The sequence below is a fragment of the Aspergillus fijiensis genome (genome assembly GCF_003184825.1).
Source record: "Aspergillus fijiensis CBS 313.89 unplaced genomic scaffold BO72scaffold_59, whole genome shotgun sequence".
NCBI lineage: Eukaryota > Fungi > Ascomycota > Eurotiomycetes > Eurotiales > Aspergillaceae > Aspergillus > Aspergillus fijiensis.
Genome location: NW_024469035.1, coordinates 117,728 through 131,280, shown reverse-complemented (window position 1 = coordinate 131,280; position 13,553 = coordinate 117,728). Strand labels below are relative to the sequence as shown.

The window sequence follows — 13,553 nt, the reverse complement described above, 5'->3', positions numbered from 1 at the left end:
GTCGGCTGTTTCCGCATTCAATCCTGAGCCCCGGAATATTTCATGTTGTCCTTTGGATCGGTGATCGAATAAGCTCTCCCCGGAGTTTATTTACCTTGATTTCCTTGCCTCGGGGCACACAGGTCCCCCAATTTTCCACATCCGCCCCCTGAAACTGAACCTGATTCCTTACGGTCCAGGTCATCTTCGAATCGGCGATGTCCTTAAGTGGTCGCCACAGACGAAAGCGACCTTGTCACCGGGTCTGGGATGGACGGATCACCGCTGATTGTCGGCCAGGCTACCGTGTTATCAATAACACAGGGAGTATATAATCGAGCTGAATCTTATGCTGACGGAATAATGGACAGTCCATTACTTTCAGTTTATTAATTCATGCTGGACTCTATCTCTTACCGTCATGACAGAATGGCCCGTTTCAAATGGCTACTTGTCGCTGCCTATGCTACGCTGGCTGTAGCGAATCCTCTGCCTATTTCAGAGGCCGATCACCTCCAAACTCGTCAAACCGGGATAAATGCGAACGATATCATGGGTGGATCTTGCAAGGACTTCACATTGATCTTTGTCCGTGGATCTTGGGAACCAGGCAACATGGTGAGCCAGTTTCTCTTCAAGTCTCTTATCTACCGCCCCTATCGGCACGCCGTCCTCTTGATTTAACACCAATATAGGGCACAGTCATTGGACCGCCCCTTTGTGCCACTCTAAAAGAGCAGATCAGCCCTAACCGAGTGGCCTGCCAGGGCGTCGACGGCATGTACAGCGCTGACATACCTCAAAACTTCCTCACCCCGAACACGGATGCGAAGTCCATCGCGTCCGCGGCCACTATGCTCGAGCTGGCGACAACCAAGTGTCCGAAGACCCAGGTCGTGGCTGCTGGATACAGGTATGGTTTACTCTCTCGACATTCTTTATTTCCCCTAAGCCTGGGGGCTCACCTTCCTGATCTTCCCACTCTTTACACAAGCCACCAGCTAACCCAAGATGTTCAATAGTCAAGGCAGTGCCGTCATCGACTATGCCATTCAAGAAGTCAAGCACGAGGTCCGCAACAAGATCAAGGCGGTGGTGTTGTTTGGGTATTCGCGAAACATCCAGGACCGCGGGGGTATCCCGGGCTACCCGCAGGACCGAACCAAAGTGTACTGCGCGCCGGGCGATGTGGTGTGCGACGACATCTTGCTTTTGTTGCCGCCTCATTACACGTATTCTGTGTATGCGAAAGATGCATCTGACTTCTTGGCATCGAAAGTGAATCAATCCAACTAGGTGGTTGTGAGTATACAAAAAGGAGTTGGATGGGTTCAGGTTTGAACTTTTGACTTGTTGGGGCTCAGATAGATTGTTGCTTGCTTACTCCACACAGATTGATAGGATTCAAAGTGGGAGTTAGAGCTTTGCCTATCCAGATTGGTTATGTCTACGTGCTCATTCAATTGCAGCTATATGATATCGACAAGCATGTTATCGATAGGTTCCCAGTAGACCGGACCCTTTATGGTTTCTCCAACTCCCAGCTACACCTCCCTCCAATGACCTAGCACTTACTCGGGATAACACTGCACCGCCCTCGCCGGATTCAGCAGCTTGATAAAAGTATCTTCCGTCGAAATCGTCCCCACGACATCCCGACAGGGCAGCCTAGTTCATGCAGCACTTTTGTCAGCTCATATCCCCCAGACCAGCACCCTCCCTTCTCATATCTCAGCTGTACCCGCCACCCAGTGGCCTCAATCACAGCCTGGCACAGCACAACAGAGCAAAGCAAATAACGCACCCAAGAAGATAACACTCGACTTCAACCGGAGGGTCCTGCGGCAACAACGTCGCGTTGTACGCCCTTGCAGCACATTAGCCAGGTTCCTCCCTGAGTAGAGAATTCAAGGAGGGAGAAGAACCTACGTCAGAGGGAGATCCGTACAGGTGGCCGGCACCACGGAGCGGTTGCCGATGGGGACTTGCACGGAGGCCGTGGAGTCGGGGATCCCGAGGGTGGAGCCGTAGAAGCTTACTTCCTTTGGGAGATTCGCTGTTAGAGATTGCCTTTGAGGTGGGGGAATAGGGTCAGGGGCTGGTACGAGTTCAACGAAGGTGGCCGCGAGGGTGAGAGGGACTGGGATTGGGAGCAGGAGGAGGGAGGATAGTGGGAGGATGGTGGTGCTGGGTTTCATGGTTTCGGTTTTGTGAGGTGACGCTCAATTTGGTGCAGGTTTTGTCAGGCTGGGGGCTGAATGAGAATTTGGAATTGGGAGTGGTAGGTAGCGTAGGGGCTTGTTATATATGCGCTGCTGGGCGAGGAGCTACAAGGATTATTGCTATAGCTTTGCCCCCCGAGAGTGCGCGGAGGAGTAGGGGAGTAGGGGGTCAAGTGTAAGCTCATCTACTGGTAGTTAGTGCTTATGCGGACACTATAAATATCCGTGCTACTATGTATGTCTCAGAATCGGAGGTCATAATATATTGAAATATGATTCAAAGCAGATATCAAGTGTCGTACCTGTGGCGCCTGCTTCTATGTAGCTGACAGACTGGGGGGGGAGGGCGATAACTGTCTAGTAATCAACTTCCTATCCAGCTTACCTTTCCCTTGGAAAGTTTCCAACCCAATCCAGCTTCGAACGGATACTATGCTGCAGAATTATCAAATATCGAATCTCCTCTACCCCAGCCCCAGAGAATGGAATCGATCGATCGATCCTGAAGAACCCCCCCTTCACCGGCTATACCCCACCTCTTCCCCCCACGTCCGCCATGATCGACAAATCCGTATCTCCGCCATCGGCACTGAACATCGGGATCGCGATTGCCGAGTTCGATCCGTCCGTTCCCCATTCCCCGGACTCCCCCCCGCAGAACCAAACCTTTGAATCGAAGCTGCGATCATAGATAACTTCCACGTTCAGCTCCCTTGTTCTTGCTCTATACTCACCTATACACAAAGCCTTGAAAAGATCGCCTCCCATCGCCAGCAAGAGAAGAAAATGACCTCCATCCCACAAGTCCAGACTGCCGCCTGGATCGAGAATCCGCGCCCGCATGCGCAACTGGAACTGCGGCATGATATCCCGGTCCCTGAGCCGGCTGACGGTGAGGTACTGGTTCAGCTGGAGTGTACTGGTTTCTGGTGCGTGGGCCTTTTTCCCGGTCTTTCTTGCCCCGGGACCGGGCACTGGGACTGATTACATACCTGGTAGTCACTCGGATCTGCATTGCATTTATGGGGAATTGCCGTTGAGTGTGAATGTGGTCGGGCATGAGGGGGTCGGAAGGGTGGTTAAGCGTGTGTCCTCTCCTCCGTGACTTTTCTGGTGCTGTTGTATCGTGTGCGTCAGTGAGAGGTGGTTGGCTGATTTGCATTTGAATGATGCTAGTCGGTCCGAATGCCCCGAGTGATATGCTGGGTAAGCGAGTCGGTGTCAAGTCTGTTCCCTTCGTCTCGTTGCCTTTGTTCTCGGTTTACTGGTGTGGAGGGGGTAGGATTGCTTGGTATTTATGCTGACGCTTCTTGTTGTTTCATAGGTGGCTATGGAGTAGTTGCAACGACTGTCCGACGTGCAAGGTCCAGTATACCAATTGTCCGAATCAGAGGAATTCGGGGCGGGTGTGTGTTCATGATATATCGCTTTCTCTTTTCGTGGTGAAGTTCTGAAGAGGCTGACTTATCCATAATTCAGAGTGTGCCGGGGACGTTTCAGCGTGAGTGGATCCTTTTTTGTCAGGGACTTTTGGGGGGATAGCTGATCCAAGGTTGTTGTAGAGTACGTTGTCTCACCCGCCGACTTCGTGTCCCCGATTCCGGAGACCCTGAAGCCGGAAATTGTTGCCCCGTTGCTGTGTGGTATAGCTTTCCCCTCCTTCCTCTACATGCTTGCTTCATATCTAATGAGTCTATCCCAAGCTGGCCTCACCATGTACGGCGCATTGAACAAGCTAGACAAATACTGCGACAAGGGCGATTGGGTGGTGATCATGGGTGCCGGCGGGGGACTGGGTCATCTGTATCTTTCCCTATACTCTGCCCTCTCTCCCAATCCAGTATACACGGCGTACTAAATGCTCCCGGCGGCTAGAGGAATCCAAATCGGCAAGGAAATGGGCTACAGGATCATTGCCGTGGATAGGCAAGTCCCTCTGCCCTCCCAGCCAAACCGAGAATTCCCGGCTGATGAGCTTACAGCGAATCCAAACGAGACATCTGCATGCAATCCGGCGCGGAGGCATTTGTGGACTTTAGCGACGACGTATGAGTTCTTAAGAGCCCACCATCTACCAAATCTTGTCGTCATGAAAACTAAGAACTCGCACTGCAGCCCACAACCCACATCCAATCCCTGACCGACGGCATCGGCGCCCACGCCGTGATCGTGGTCGTCGGCCTGGAGAAGGCCTACGAGCAGAGCGTGGAGTTCCTCCGGCCCGTCGGCACCCTCGTCTGCGTGGGCCTGCCCCGGCCGGACTACCACCTCCCCATCTCGCCGCTGATGTGCGTGGACCGCGGGTACCGGATCGTGGGCAGCGCCGTCGGCACCGAGGATGAAATGCAGGCGCTGCTGCGGGTGGCGGTCGCGGGCAAGGTGGTCACCCATGTGACGGTGTTTGAGCTGGGGGAGATCAATGAGGTGGCGGGGTTGTTGGGGCGGTTTGCGGTGGAGGGGAGGGCGGTGTTGAGGATTCCTGCTTAGGGGGGCTGGACTCTATATCTTTATCATGAGGGCTAGAGGGCTCCCTCTTTTGCGGTTTGAAGGGTTCTTTGGCGATTATTGTCTGTGCTGGGTGGGGTGAGGGGATGCTAATATGTTACTTTACTATACCTAGGGTCTCTCTCAATTCTGTTCTACGCTAAGGAAGCAGTGAGTATCGGAGTTGATTCATTGTCATGTCATTATCATGCCGCTGGGGTCTTGATTTATGTATATAAGGGAATATAGTCTTGATCCCTTCCACCCTTCCAGCGTGGTATGTGCATTTGCGTTTCAGTGTCTGTACGCTTATGCGAGGAGACGGCCGCGCATGTTACCCTCGCGGAGGGCGTCGTACTTGAAGCGCATGGTCAGGTACTCTTTGTATCCATCAGCTGTTAGCTCTGTACCTGACTGAAAGGAATTTGATTGAAACAAGGAAGAGAAGCACTCACCCTCAAAGTTGATGCTGCCGTCGTGGTTCTCGTCGAACTCCTTGGCCTCATCGGCGGTCATGGAGAGACCATCCTTGGAGATGTGGCGGGCGGCCTCGTCGAAGGACATGCCCACTGGAGTTGTGGTTAGCCAAACCCCATTCCTCTTCCGCGTGCACGAGGGACGGATAAAGTGGGTGGGGTCAAGACTCACAGCAGCGGTCGGAGGACTGGGCGAAGCAGGCACATAATCAGTATCGAGAGTCCGTGCAGCACCGGGTATTGTAGAAACCTACCGCTTCGTCGTACTGTTTCTTCATCTGCTGGAACCAGTCCAGGGAGTAGTAGAGGTTCTGCTTCCACAACAGGTTTCAGCTTGGCTTTTCATGTTTCGATTTGAGGGCATCAAGAAAAGGAAGGGCTGTTCACCTTAGCGTCCTGGACCATTTTGAATGATGTTGTTCCGGATTGAGGATCCTTTGGATTGAAGAAGACTGTTCGATGCTTGCTCCGTTGGCTGGATGGCTTGGGATGGAAGAGGTCATCTCGCTGGTGCTCGAGGGGGTTTATATCCCTATTCTTCTGGTCTCGTCTACCGCATCGATATAGAGAGTGGGTTGAATACATCCCAGTCCAACCCCTCCAAAACCCCCGATATTCAGTTGCCTTGGGGTGGATGTGAGGTGTCAAATGTCCACTGCATGTGCAGTGCTGCTTGCTTCCTTGCGTGGCAGGTTCCAGTTTGGGCATTTCAGCATACAGCGTACAGCAAGCATCCAGCAGCTGCAAGCGTGAGAACGCAGCTGGGTCCACAGTGAAACGGAAGCTCGTGCAGGTATACTTCCAGGCAAAGTAGCTGGAGGTACCTTGGAGCTCTCTCAGCCCTATCACGGGGAGGCAATTGAGTTTTGCATATGTGGACTGCGGGGTTGGAGGGCAAGTAGGTAGGTAAATTGATATCAGGTGGTCGAGCTGTATGCTGCATGTCGAAATGCCCAAATGGCCTGCTGCTGCATCATCTATGAGTCTGAGAGGCCTGGTTGTCTGCGACAAGCAAGAGCTCAAATGTGATCGTTGCGTAGAAGGAAAGCAGGCGTGGATGGTGGGCGGTTGATAGAGGGGGGCGTGTGTAGGCGAAGGCAGCCATACGCAAGCAACCATACGAAGGAGTTCAAACTGGATGGTGGGGGTTATGGCTCGTCTGGTTCGATTGGACTCGCAACAAGCGCTGTCTATCTCAAGCGAAAGCGTATCAGTTTAGTACCAATCGAGTCCTCTTAGCAGTCTCAGGTCCTGTATCCCAACATCTTCATCTTCTCGCTTTCTGATGTCTACCTGGACGGAATCTAGTCAATCATCGAGTCGTTCTTAGTCAAAATGATCAGCCTACCTCAACATCAACAGCACAACCACCCACATCGTAGCAAGAGACACTCACCCATCTATCCTCGTATCCTCACGCAGTAGCAGCTTGCACCTTGCGCACAGCACAGTCCCCCTCCCTCTTCTGCATAAGATCCCCGTGACCGTTGCGCGTATCATATCGATCCAATCTGGCCGGGGATGTCGGAACCTGAAAAGCCCCGAAGCGAAGCTCGGGAGTGATCGTCGAATTCTCTTTCCCCGTTGAGGTCAGAAGGCGGAAAGTGAACGTGGAACGGACGGGGGGAACAAAGCTGCAGCTGTAGGCAGCTAGCTGCATGCAAGGCACTCTCGGACGAGTTTAGTTTGCTTTTCGCCCTAGCCGCTGGGCTCCGCTCATCCCTCGCCTGATAAGGCTGCCACATTCTTTTCCCGCTGTACGCGCTGGGGGAAAATTCCTGCATGCTCCAATGCTCATGCTGATCTTAGAATGATGGTGGAGAGGCGAAGGGGGAGGGGCAGAGATGAAAGAAAAATGCCGCATGGAAGGAGGGGCATTTGACAGCTCAGAGGCGGGTGGGTTGGTGGGTGTAGGATGGAGGAGGGATGGAGGGGCACGACAAATCCTCAGCACTGTTGATTCATTCTACCTTCCAAAGTAAGTCACACGTTTTTGCAATTTGTTCCACTATCCCATTCTTCATGACCGTCGTTCTTTGATCACCTCCTCCAAAACAGTACCGTGTGTTTCTTCGTCGTCTGATTTACATCTCGATCAGATTTCCTTCCACTCCACCGGCCACCATTTCTTCTCTCAGCTCCTCCATTATCATCCCTTCCCTGATGTCCTGCTCGGTGAGCTCTGTCTCGCCAAATTCCCGGTCCATATCCTCGGCTGGTCTCGCGCCTTCAGCGAGCTGATGGTTCAACCCTCCAACTGGGGCCTCGCACTGGGGACAACGGGCCTCCTCCATGGGCATGCCGCATTCGCCAATGGTGAACTATGAGATGAATACATTAGCAACTCTGTGAGTAGTAAGGAATGGTGGGTGGTCAAACAAAAGCACGACGTTGTACTTCAGCGTTGAAAAGACAGACACTTACTGGGTGATTGTTTTGGCAATAGTACCAATGCCCCGTTCCTGCGAACTGCTCCGCCATCGCTCTGTACACCTGGCGTTTCTCCTCGCTAGTCACCAAAGCATAGAACGTCCCATCATTGATAGTCCTCCGTGCGTCTTTGATATCCTCCATCAGATAGCCCAAGAGCTTCGGCGACTTGGTGCACAATCTCTCACAGAACGCAAGGTCGTCTTGGGCACGCTGGCGGATCTTGTTCTCGGTGTCCAACTCAACAGTCTTGCCGAGTGCCCGCATGTTGCTCAACGAAAGCATGGAAAACAGAGCAAAGTAGATCCCAGCTTCGACTCGTTCTTGCAGAAGATTAGCCTTCATGGTGGTCTGCTTCAGCGAAAGACACTTTTCAATCAGAGACTTGATGTGACTGGCCGTTAGTTGGACTAGGTTATTACGGATGCGGTGATCCACGTTCCGGTTGCTGCAAATGTGATCCCAATCGCGGAGTACGACCCAGCCGAGTCTGAGCCCGAGGACCTGCCCACGCAGGCCGAACCCAGTTTGTATGGCGGATTTATTAGCGATGGGCTTTGTGCTTGTAGTTTCGTTTTGGCGTGAAATGGCAGACGCGAGCATGTCGTTCAACTTGCCTAGCGGCTGTTCCGCGGTCGCAACAGACTTGACGTATTCCTTCACCTTCTTTACCAGGCCAATCCCTGCACCTCGATAAGCTTGTACTGCGCCTCTGGCTTGGTCGTTGCTTTTCAATCCACCAGCCTCATGGATCCAATACTTGAGGAACTCGGTCCGCGAATCGTCAACTTGCTTCTCGAAGCGAACAATCTTGTCTGCGAGCTCGGCATGCTGTGCACTGGCCAATGTGACGAACTTGCGGGTAAACTCGTCCAGCAGAAATCTTTTCAAGATACGACTGTATCTGTTGATGTCTCTGAGGGGGCGACGGCACTCTGGGCAGCCCTTCAGCGCTGATCCGGGCATCATCTCCCAATGTGCAGGCTTAGCTCCAATAATCTCGCCTGTAGACGCATCAATATTGAAATAATCATTCATACTTAAAAGTCCATCCAGGGAAGCAACGGTATAGAAGTGGTTGCACGGGAGAAAAATTAGGGGCGATGCATTCAGGTCAATCTCTCTGTAGGTCTTGAACTCCATAAGGTCAACCTGCTGTTGCAGGACTTCGTGTGGAGCACAGATTTGACAGAACTGCGAAGGTGGACATGGCTCTCCACACATTCCCGGGCACTGATGTCCACACGGCTTCAATCTCTTCTCGCAACGTCGACTGCATGGATTGTTTTCACATGGAACGGCACAGGGGAGCTTGCAAGCTTCGCGGTGTTCGCAGCCAGAGTCACATAGCTCTGCGCACGGAGGACACGGTTCCTTGCACGTTTTAAAACAACGGCTATGCTTGCAGTGTACTTCACAAGGGCGGCGGCAAGGCAAGCATGCCGTTGCAGGATGACATATACGGTCGCAGGAATGCGCGCAATTTGTGAAGCCCTTGCGACAGACACTAATGCATCTACCATGATCAAGGACAGTCACTTCCTTCCTCTGGACTCGACAGGAGGAGCATAGTTTCTGACAACTATGCCCGCATGGTAATTCCAGACCACACTGAAGGGAGCACTTCATGGGTTTCCCCTTCTCGTGGCATTGAACCTTGAAGCTGTGGTCACACCAGGGCAATTTGACGACAAGCTCTGCTGTGCATTGCACAGTGTCAAGTCTGTTCATGCGTGGGCATTCAACCTTGTCAATCCTATGTCCACAAGGTAGCATGACGTTGCAGACAAGGGCGGTACATGGGCCACATGGCTCGTAGCACTTCTTCGCGCATGGATGACCGCACCGGCTCATTCGATAGCACTTTTGAAGGCATTTGACTGCGTTGTGCTGTTTGGATGAGTGGCATTTAACCACACAAGTATGCCCGCAGTTCAGTCGCAAGCCGCATGTCTCCGCGCAACCACCCTCCGGGGACTTGACGGAGAAGTCATCGGGACACGAGACCTGCATGGCATTGTGGGGATGGCGCTCGCAGTCGAGCTCGAGATACGGTCCAATGTTCTCGTTCTTTTCGAACAGCTCGATGACAGACGCCCACATCGGCGCTGTTGAGGCCGTATTTGCATCGCCAATGAGGTACATGCCATGTTTTGCACGACTGGGGGGGAAGAAACATCAGCGACGGTTGTCCAATCTTAACTTGATTTTCTCGAACATGCTTACCTTAGTAGAACATTGATGCGGTTCGGTGACTTAAGGAAACCGCAATTTCTGAACCTGTTGCTTCGGACCAGGGAAACAATAACAACGGTTGCCTCCTCGCCCTGGATTGAACTCATGGTTAGTTTGGTGCGCGACACAGTGGCGTGAAGAAAAGTAGAAGGTAGTACAGATCTAACGTACCTGGAAATTGTCAACCGTTGACAGTCTCAGAGCGTCAAGCAAGCTACCCTTGCTCACGACACGTTGTCCCTGGAGCCATCTTTCACCACGACCGCTAGGCTCATTGGCTGTTTCTGTAACCTCCGCCTCACCCAGTCCTTCAGTATCTCTCTCACCAATTATAAGGGTCATCTCCTGTTCAAGAATATCCTTAAGCATTCTCAATTGTCCGACGTATGGTGTCAGAACAGCAATCTCGCCAGGACCATACTTTCCTTGTCTCAGAAGATGCCTTACGAGCGATATCACCATGTGAACTTCCCATGTATTAGTCTTGCTATACATGGGATCTGAAGGGTCACCATCATCTTCTGTATTCCGATGGTCAAGCCAAAATAGTCGGTGCTTCATTCCCGCAACAGCAGGATACATAGTTGTGGAAATGTGATCTTGCAACTTCGGATAGAGCGTCTCGCGAACTAGATTAGCAACCGAGGGATGCATGCGTCGCTGGACATTCAACTGCGTAACAGGGAATCGACGCCCTCCCGTCTGTTCTTCGTCGCCATCATTGCCTCCAAAATGGCTATTCGCGAGTCGCTCGAACAGTGATTCATCGAGGCCGTATTTTGCTCCTTCACGGTCATAACTCATGGAAAGTCTGAGGGTGCTGATCCGTGGACGAAGCTGAAGGTGGTCTCCGATCAGAATGGCATGCTGCACCGATGGCAATAGCGCGGTCAGGACATGCGATTCGAGTACCTCTCCAGCCTCCTCGCAAATCAAGATTTTAGCCTGAACGCCACGAATTTGGGACGAGAGATTCGCCAACATCGTCGTCGTGACACCTATGACTTGGAATCCTTGCAGCATGCGAGCTTCGGCCGCGTGATATATGGCGGTTAAGTTCTGTTTCTGCCTGTAATATGCTTTCACTAAGGACGAGAAGACTTTCCGAAGTTCATCGCGTGCTCCCTCATGCCAAAAGTCATGCAAGCGCATGCGTTCTGTCGGCGAGAGTGTCCACACATCGGCCTGCAAGAGTTCTTCGGGAGAACGCGGCCCATCGATCTCCACCCAAGCACTAGCATCATCACCTTGTGTCCAAAGCCTGAAAGCCTCGACCTCACTTCGGTCGGGATCGACAGCTGTGATACGTTCTGCTTCAAAAGGGAAGCGCTTCTTGACGAACCACAGCGTCATCTCCATGCCACCGGTCTCCATCGATCTGCATACTTGTTCGAGTTCCGCCGAAATTTCCTTGAGTTTATCGTGATGGGACTTCCGCTGATTATTATAAGCTCGGATAAATGGCCCTCGATCAGCCTGTTTGTAACTGTCGATAGATAGTGCTTCCAAGTGTGGGAATGCGCTTCGCGGGCCAAGGCGCACGATGCTTGCAATTCCTGCATTGAGGAGACCTTGCAGAAATTGATCGAGCGCGTGGGGAGTGTAACATACACATAATATCGGACCAAGGTCAAGCAAGTCCCTATTAGATGACAGGCACTTGGCCAGCTGTATTCCGACGTATGACTTTCCTGTTCCCGGCGGTCCCTGTATGAGTGCAATCTCACGGCGGAGGGCCCAGACTAACGCCGTCGCCTGACCCTTATCGAGGCTTGTTGTGTTCGCAAGCTCATTTGCTACCCACGCTGGGTCGTCTTGGAGAGAGAAGAATGGGGTAGGGTCATCGCTGCTTCTGCTTGTTTCGGTGCTGTCATCCGCGATTGGGTCTCCAAAAAGGGAGGATAGATCCAGAGACTTGTGGAGATCAAGATAGGCAGGCGGGGGCACGGTAACATATTGTTCCACGGGATCAATCGACGCAATCTGCTTCCGGGAATTCCAATCTGGACGAGAGACAATCCAGGTGGCGAACGGTAGATGCTCTGGGCGTGCATACTGAGCTTGCAAGCATTGTAAGACACCGTCAAATGAGTTCAAAAGCACAGCTGGAAACTCGGCTAACAAAAGCGGCTTTTTATTGGTCTTGAAGCGTGCAAAGTCGAAAACATTTGTGAGCTCCGTTTCATGAAAGTGGTTCGTCAATCTGAGGCTGATCGAAGCGCGTGTAGCACTCGCAACGAGACCATGGACGGGTGTGGGCATATTTTCTCGTGAAGCAGGTGGAGTGGCGTTGAGGTTTAGATCTCTCTTAGCAACCTGGAAGAAAGTCACAGAGACGTTTGTGTGATCTTCACCGTCGACTAGAGCAAGAACCACCGGACTCTCCTTCAAGGCTTGAGAGTTCTGCCACCATTGCTTGCGTCGGGCTGGGCTCATGGCTTTCAGTCTTGAAGGCTGGTCAAATTCGAGATCAACTTCAATGCCCTTCTTTCCACCCGCTCGGACCTGCCGGACATTCACCCCAAGATAGATACGCGCAGGCGTGATGTCACTGCCACGAAGGATCCTTCGCTTCAAGCGCCAATCTGGCTGGTGCACGAGGACATCCCAGTTGTGCAGAATCAACCGAATTGAGTCGCGGAGCAAGCCAGCGGTATCCTCACGCAGCAGGCGGAACTGGTTATCGAGAAGCCGACGAATACCAGTCTCATGTTGGTCCAATGTATCGAATACCGGATCTCTCGCTGGGAGAAACTCTGCTCGCTCGAGAGAAAAGATTTCGTTTATGGTTGGGAGCAGGCGGATGTGTGGGATAGAGGCGTGATCATTGTCGTGTCGAGGCCCATGAGCAGATAGCTCGCCTGGTAAGTCGACTTGAAACTCTTTGGCCTTGGGTAGCTTGTGTTGGGTATCATGATGAAAAGATACGGCTGTGGCGCGATTGAGCGACTCGCCCATGGACAAGACATCTTTCAGCTTTATGATGTTGTCATGGACCCACTGCAAGCTATGAGAGGCAACGCCACTGAAGATATCTTCGTCTTTATAACAGGTGCAAAGACTTTCAACAATAGGCGCAAAAGCAGTTTGAATGGCAGCCTCTTGGTTCAAGGTCAAGGTGGTAAGAAAAGCTTTCGCAACAAGCAGCAGTGTTTCTTCGAAATCAGACACGTCATTGCTCATTGACCTCTCATTGGCAGTGCTTGATTCAGGCCTCATGCGAATAACATGCTCTGTCACTTGAGTGAAAAATGTAACAGCACGACGTCCACTGGGCCCATAGATCACGTTATAAATGGTTCCCACTTGACGTTCGAGCGCAAGGGATGACAAAAGTCTGTCATTCGTGATAAGCTGAAGAAAGAGGATACCGTGAACCTGAAACATTAGACCAAGGACACTATATGACTTGGCAAACTCGGTCTCAACGATTTGTCGAACAACAGCAAGTCCTTCTTCTGTCGCAAGACTTGTGATGAAATCCTGACGTTCATCTGAGCTTCGCTCGATCATGAACAGCCCCTTCTCAAGAATGTCTTTGACCTGCGGTGCTGAAAGCGGCTCCTGAGTCTGTGGAGGTAGATTTCGGCTAACTCTTTGAAGTCTAGAACTTGTTGAAGGTCTAAGGCATTAGCAGAAAGACTTGAAGTGCAGCACTGTCATTCTCGTACCTGGTCTCGATCGGTGCGACAGGAAAAGTTTGAGCATTTCCGCGCTGCACTCTTCT

The 13,553-nt window shown here is 52.0% G+C and overlaps 5 protein-coding genes across 5 annotated transcripts; 2 read left to right on the top strand and 3 right to left on the bottom strand.

Annotated features, from left to right (window-relative positions):
* Positions 1 to 408: 408 nt before the first annotated feature.
* On the top strand, positions 409 to 1,275 carry BO72DRAFT_386881 (cutinase-domain-containing protein; the record flags this gene model as incomplete). The annotated part of the gene is made up of 3 exons (XM_040941655.1): positions 409 to 597; positions 675 to 892; positions 1,002 to 1,275. The coding sequence occupies 3 exons, from the start codon at positions 409 to 411 to the stop codon at positions 1,273 to 1,275; spliced, it is 681 nt and encodes a 226-aa protein (XP_040797505.1).
* A 40-nt stretch (positions 1,276 to 1,315) lies between these two features.
* On the bottom strand, positions 1,316 to 2,236 carry BO72DRAFT_451676 (uncharacterized protein). The gene is made up of 4 exons (XM_040945547.1): positions 2,085 to 2,236; positions 1,909 to 2,021; positions 1,784 to 1,846; positions 1,316 to 1,647 (listed from the first exon to the last, which is right to left on the bottom strand). The coding sequence occupies exons 1-4, from the start codon at positions 2,175 to 2,177 to the stop codon at positions 1,551 to 1,553; spliced, it is 366 nt and encodes a 121-aa protein (XP_040797504.1). The 5' UTR covers positions 2,178 to 2,236; the 3' UTR covers positions 1,316 to 1,550.
* A 330-nt stretch (positions 2,237 to 2,566) lies between these two features.
* BO72DRAFT_480199 (zinc-dependent alcohol dehydrogenase) lies at positions 2,567 to 4,688 on the top strand (the record flags this gene model as incomplete). The annotated part of the gene is made up of 10 exons (XM_040947616.1): positions 2,567 to 3,130; positions 3,201 to 3,286; positions 3,378 to 3,426; positions 3,526 to 3,607; positions 3,681 to 3,702; positions 3,764 to 3,844; positions 3,905 to 4,004; positions 4,077 to 4,127; positions 4,184 to 4,247; positions 4,317 to 4,688. Exons 1-10 carry the CDS (start codon positions 2,988 to 2,990, stop codon positions 4,686 to 4,688), a joined length of 1,050 nt encoding a protein of 349 aa, XP_040797503.1. The 5' UTR covers positions 2,567 to 2,987.
* Positions 4,689 to 4,994: 306 nt separating this feature from the next.
* BO72DRAFT_499988 (uncharacterized protein) lies at positions 4,995 to 5,566 on the bottom strand (the record flags this gene model as incomplete). Its single annotated transcript, XM_040948875.1, has 5 exons — positions 4,995 to 5,065; positions 5,141 to 5,254; positions 5,334 to 5,349; positions 5,416 to 5,472; positions 5,549 to 5,566. 5 exons carry the CDS (start codon positions 5,564 to 5,566, stop codon positions 4,995 to 4,997), a joined length of 276 nt encoding a protein of 91 aa, XP_040797502.1.
* A 1,505-nt stretch (positions 5,567 to 7,071) lies between these two features.
* Positions 7,072 to 13,339, bottom strand: BO72DRAFT_437334 (uncharacterized protein; the record flags this gene model as incomplete). Its single annotated transcript, XM_040943347.1, has 4 exons — positions 7,072 to 7,482; positions 7,586 to 9,752; positions 9,818 to 9,918; positions 9,998 to 13,339. The coding sequence occupies 4 exons, from the start codon at positions 13,337 to 13,339 to the stop codon at positions 7,246 to 7,248; spliced, it is 5,847 nt and encodes a 1,948-aa protein (XP_040797501.1). The 3' UTR covers positions 7,072 to 7,245.
* Between the last annotated feature and the right edge of the window lie 214 nt (positions 13,340 to 13,553).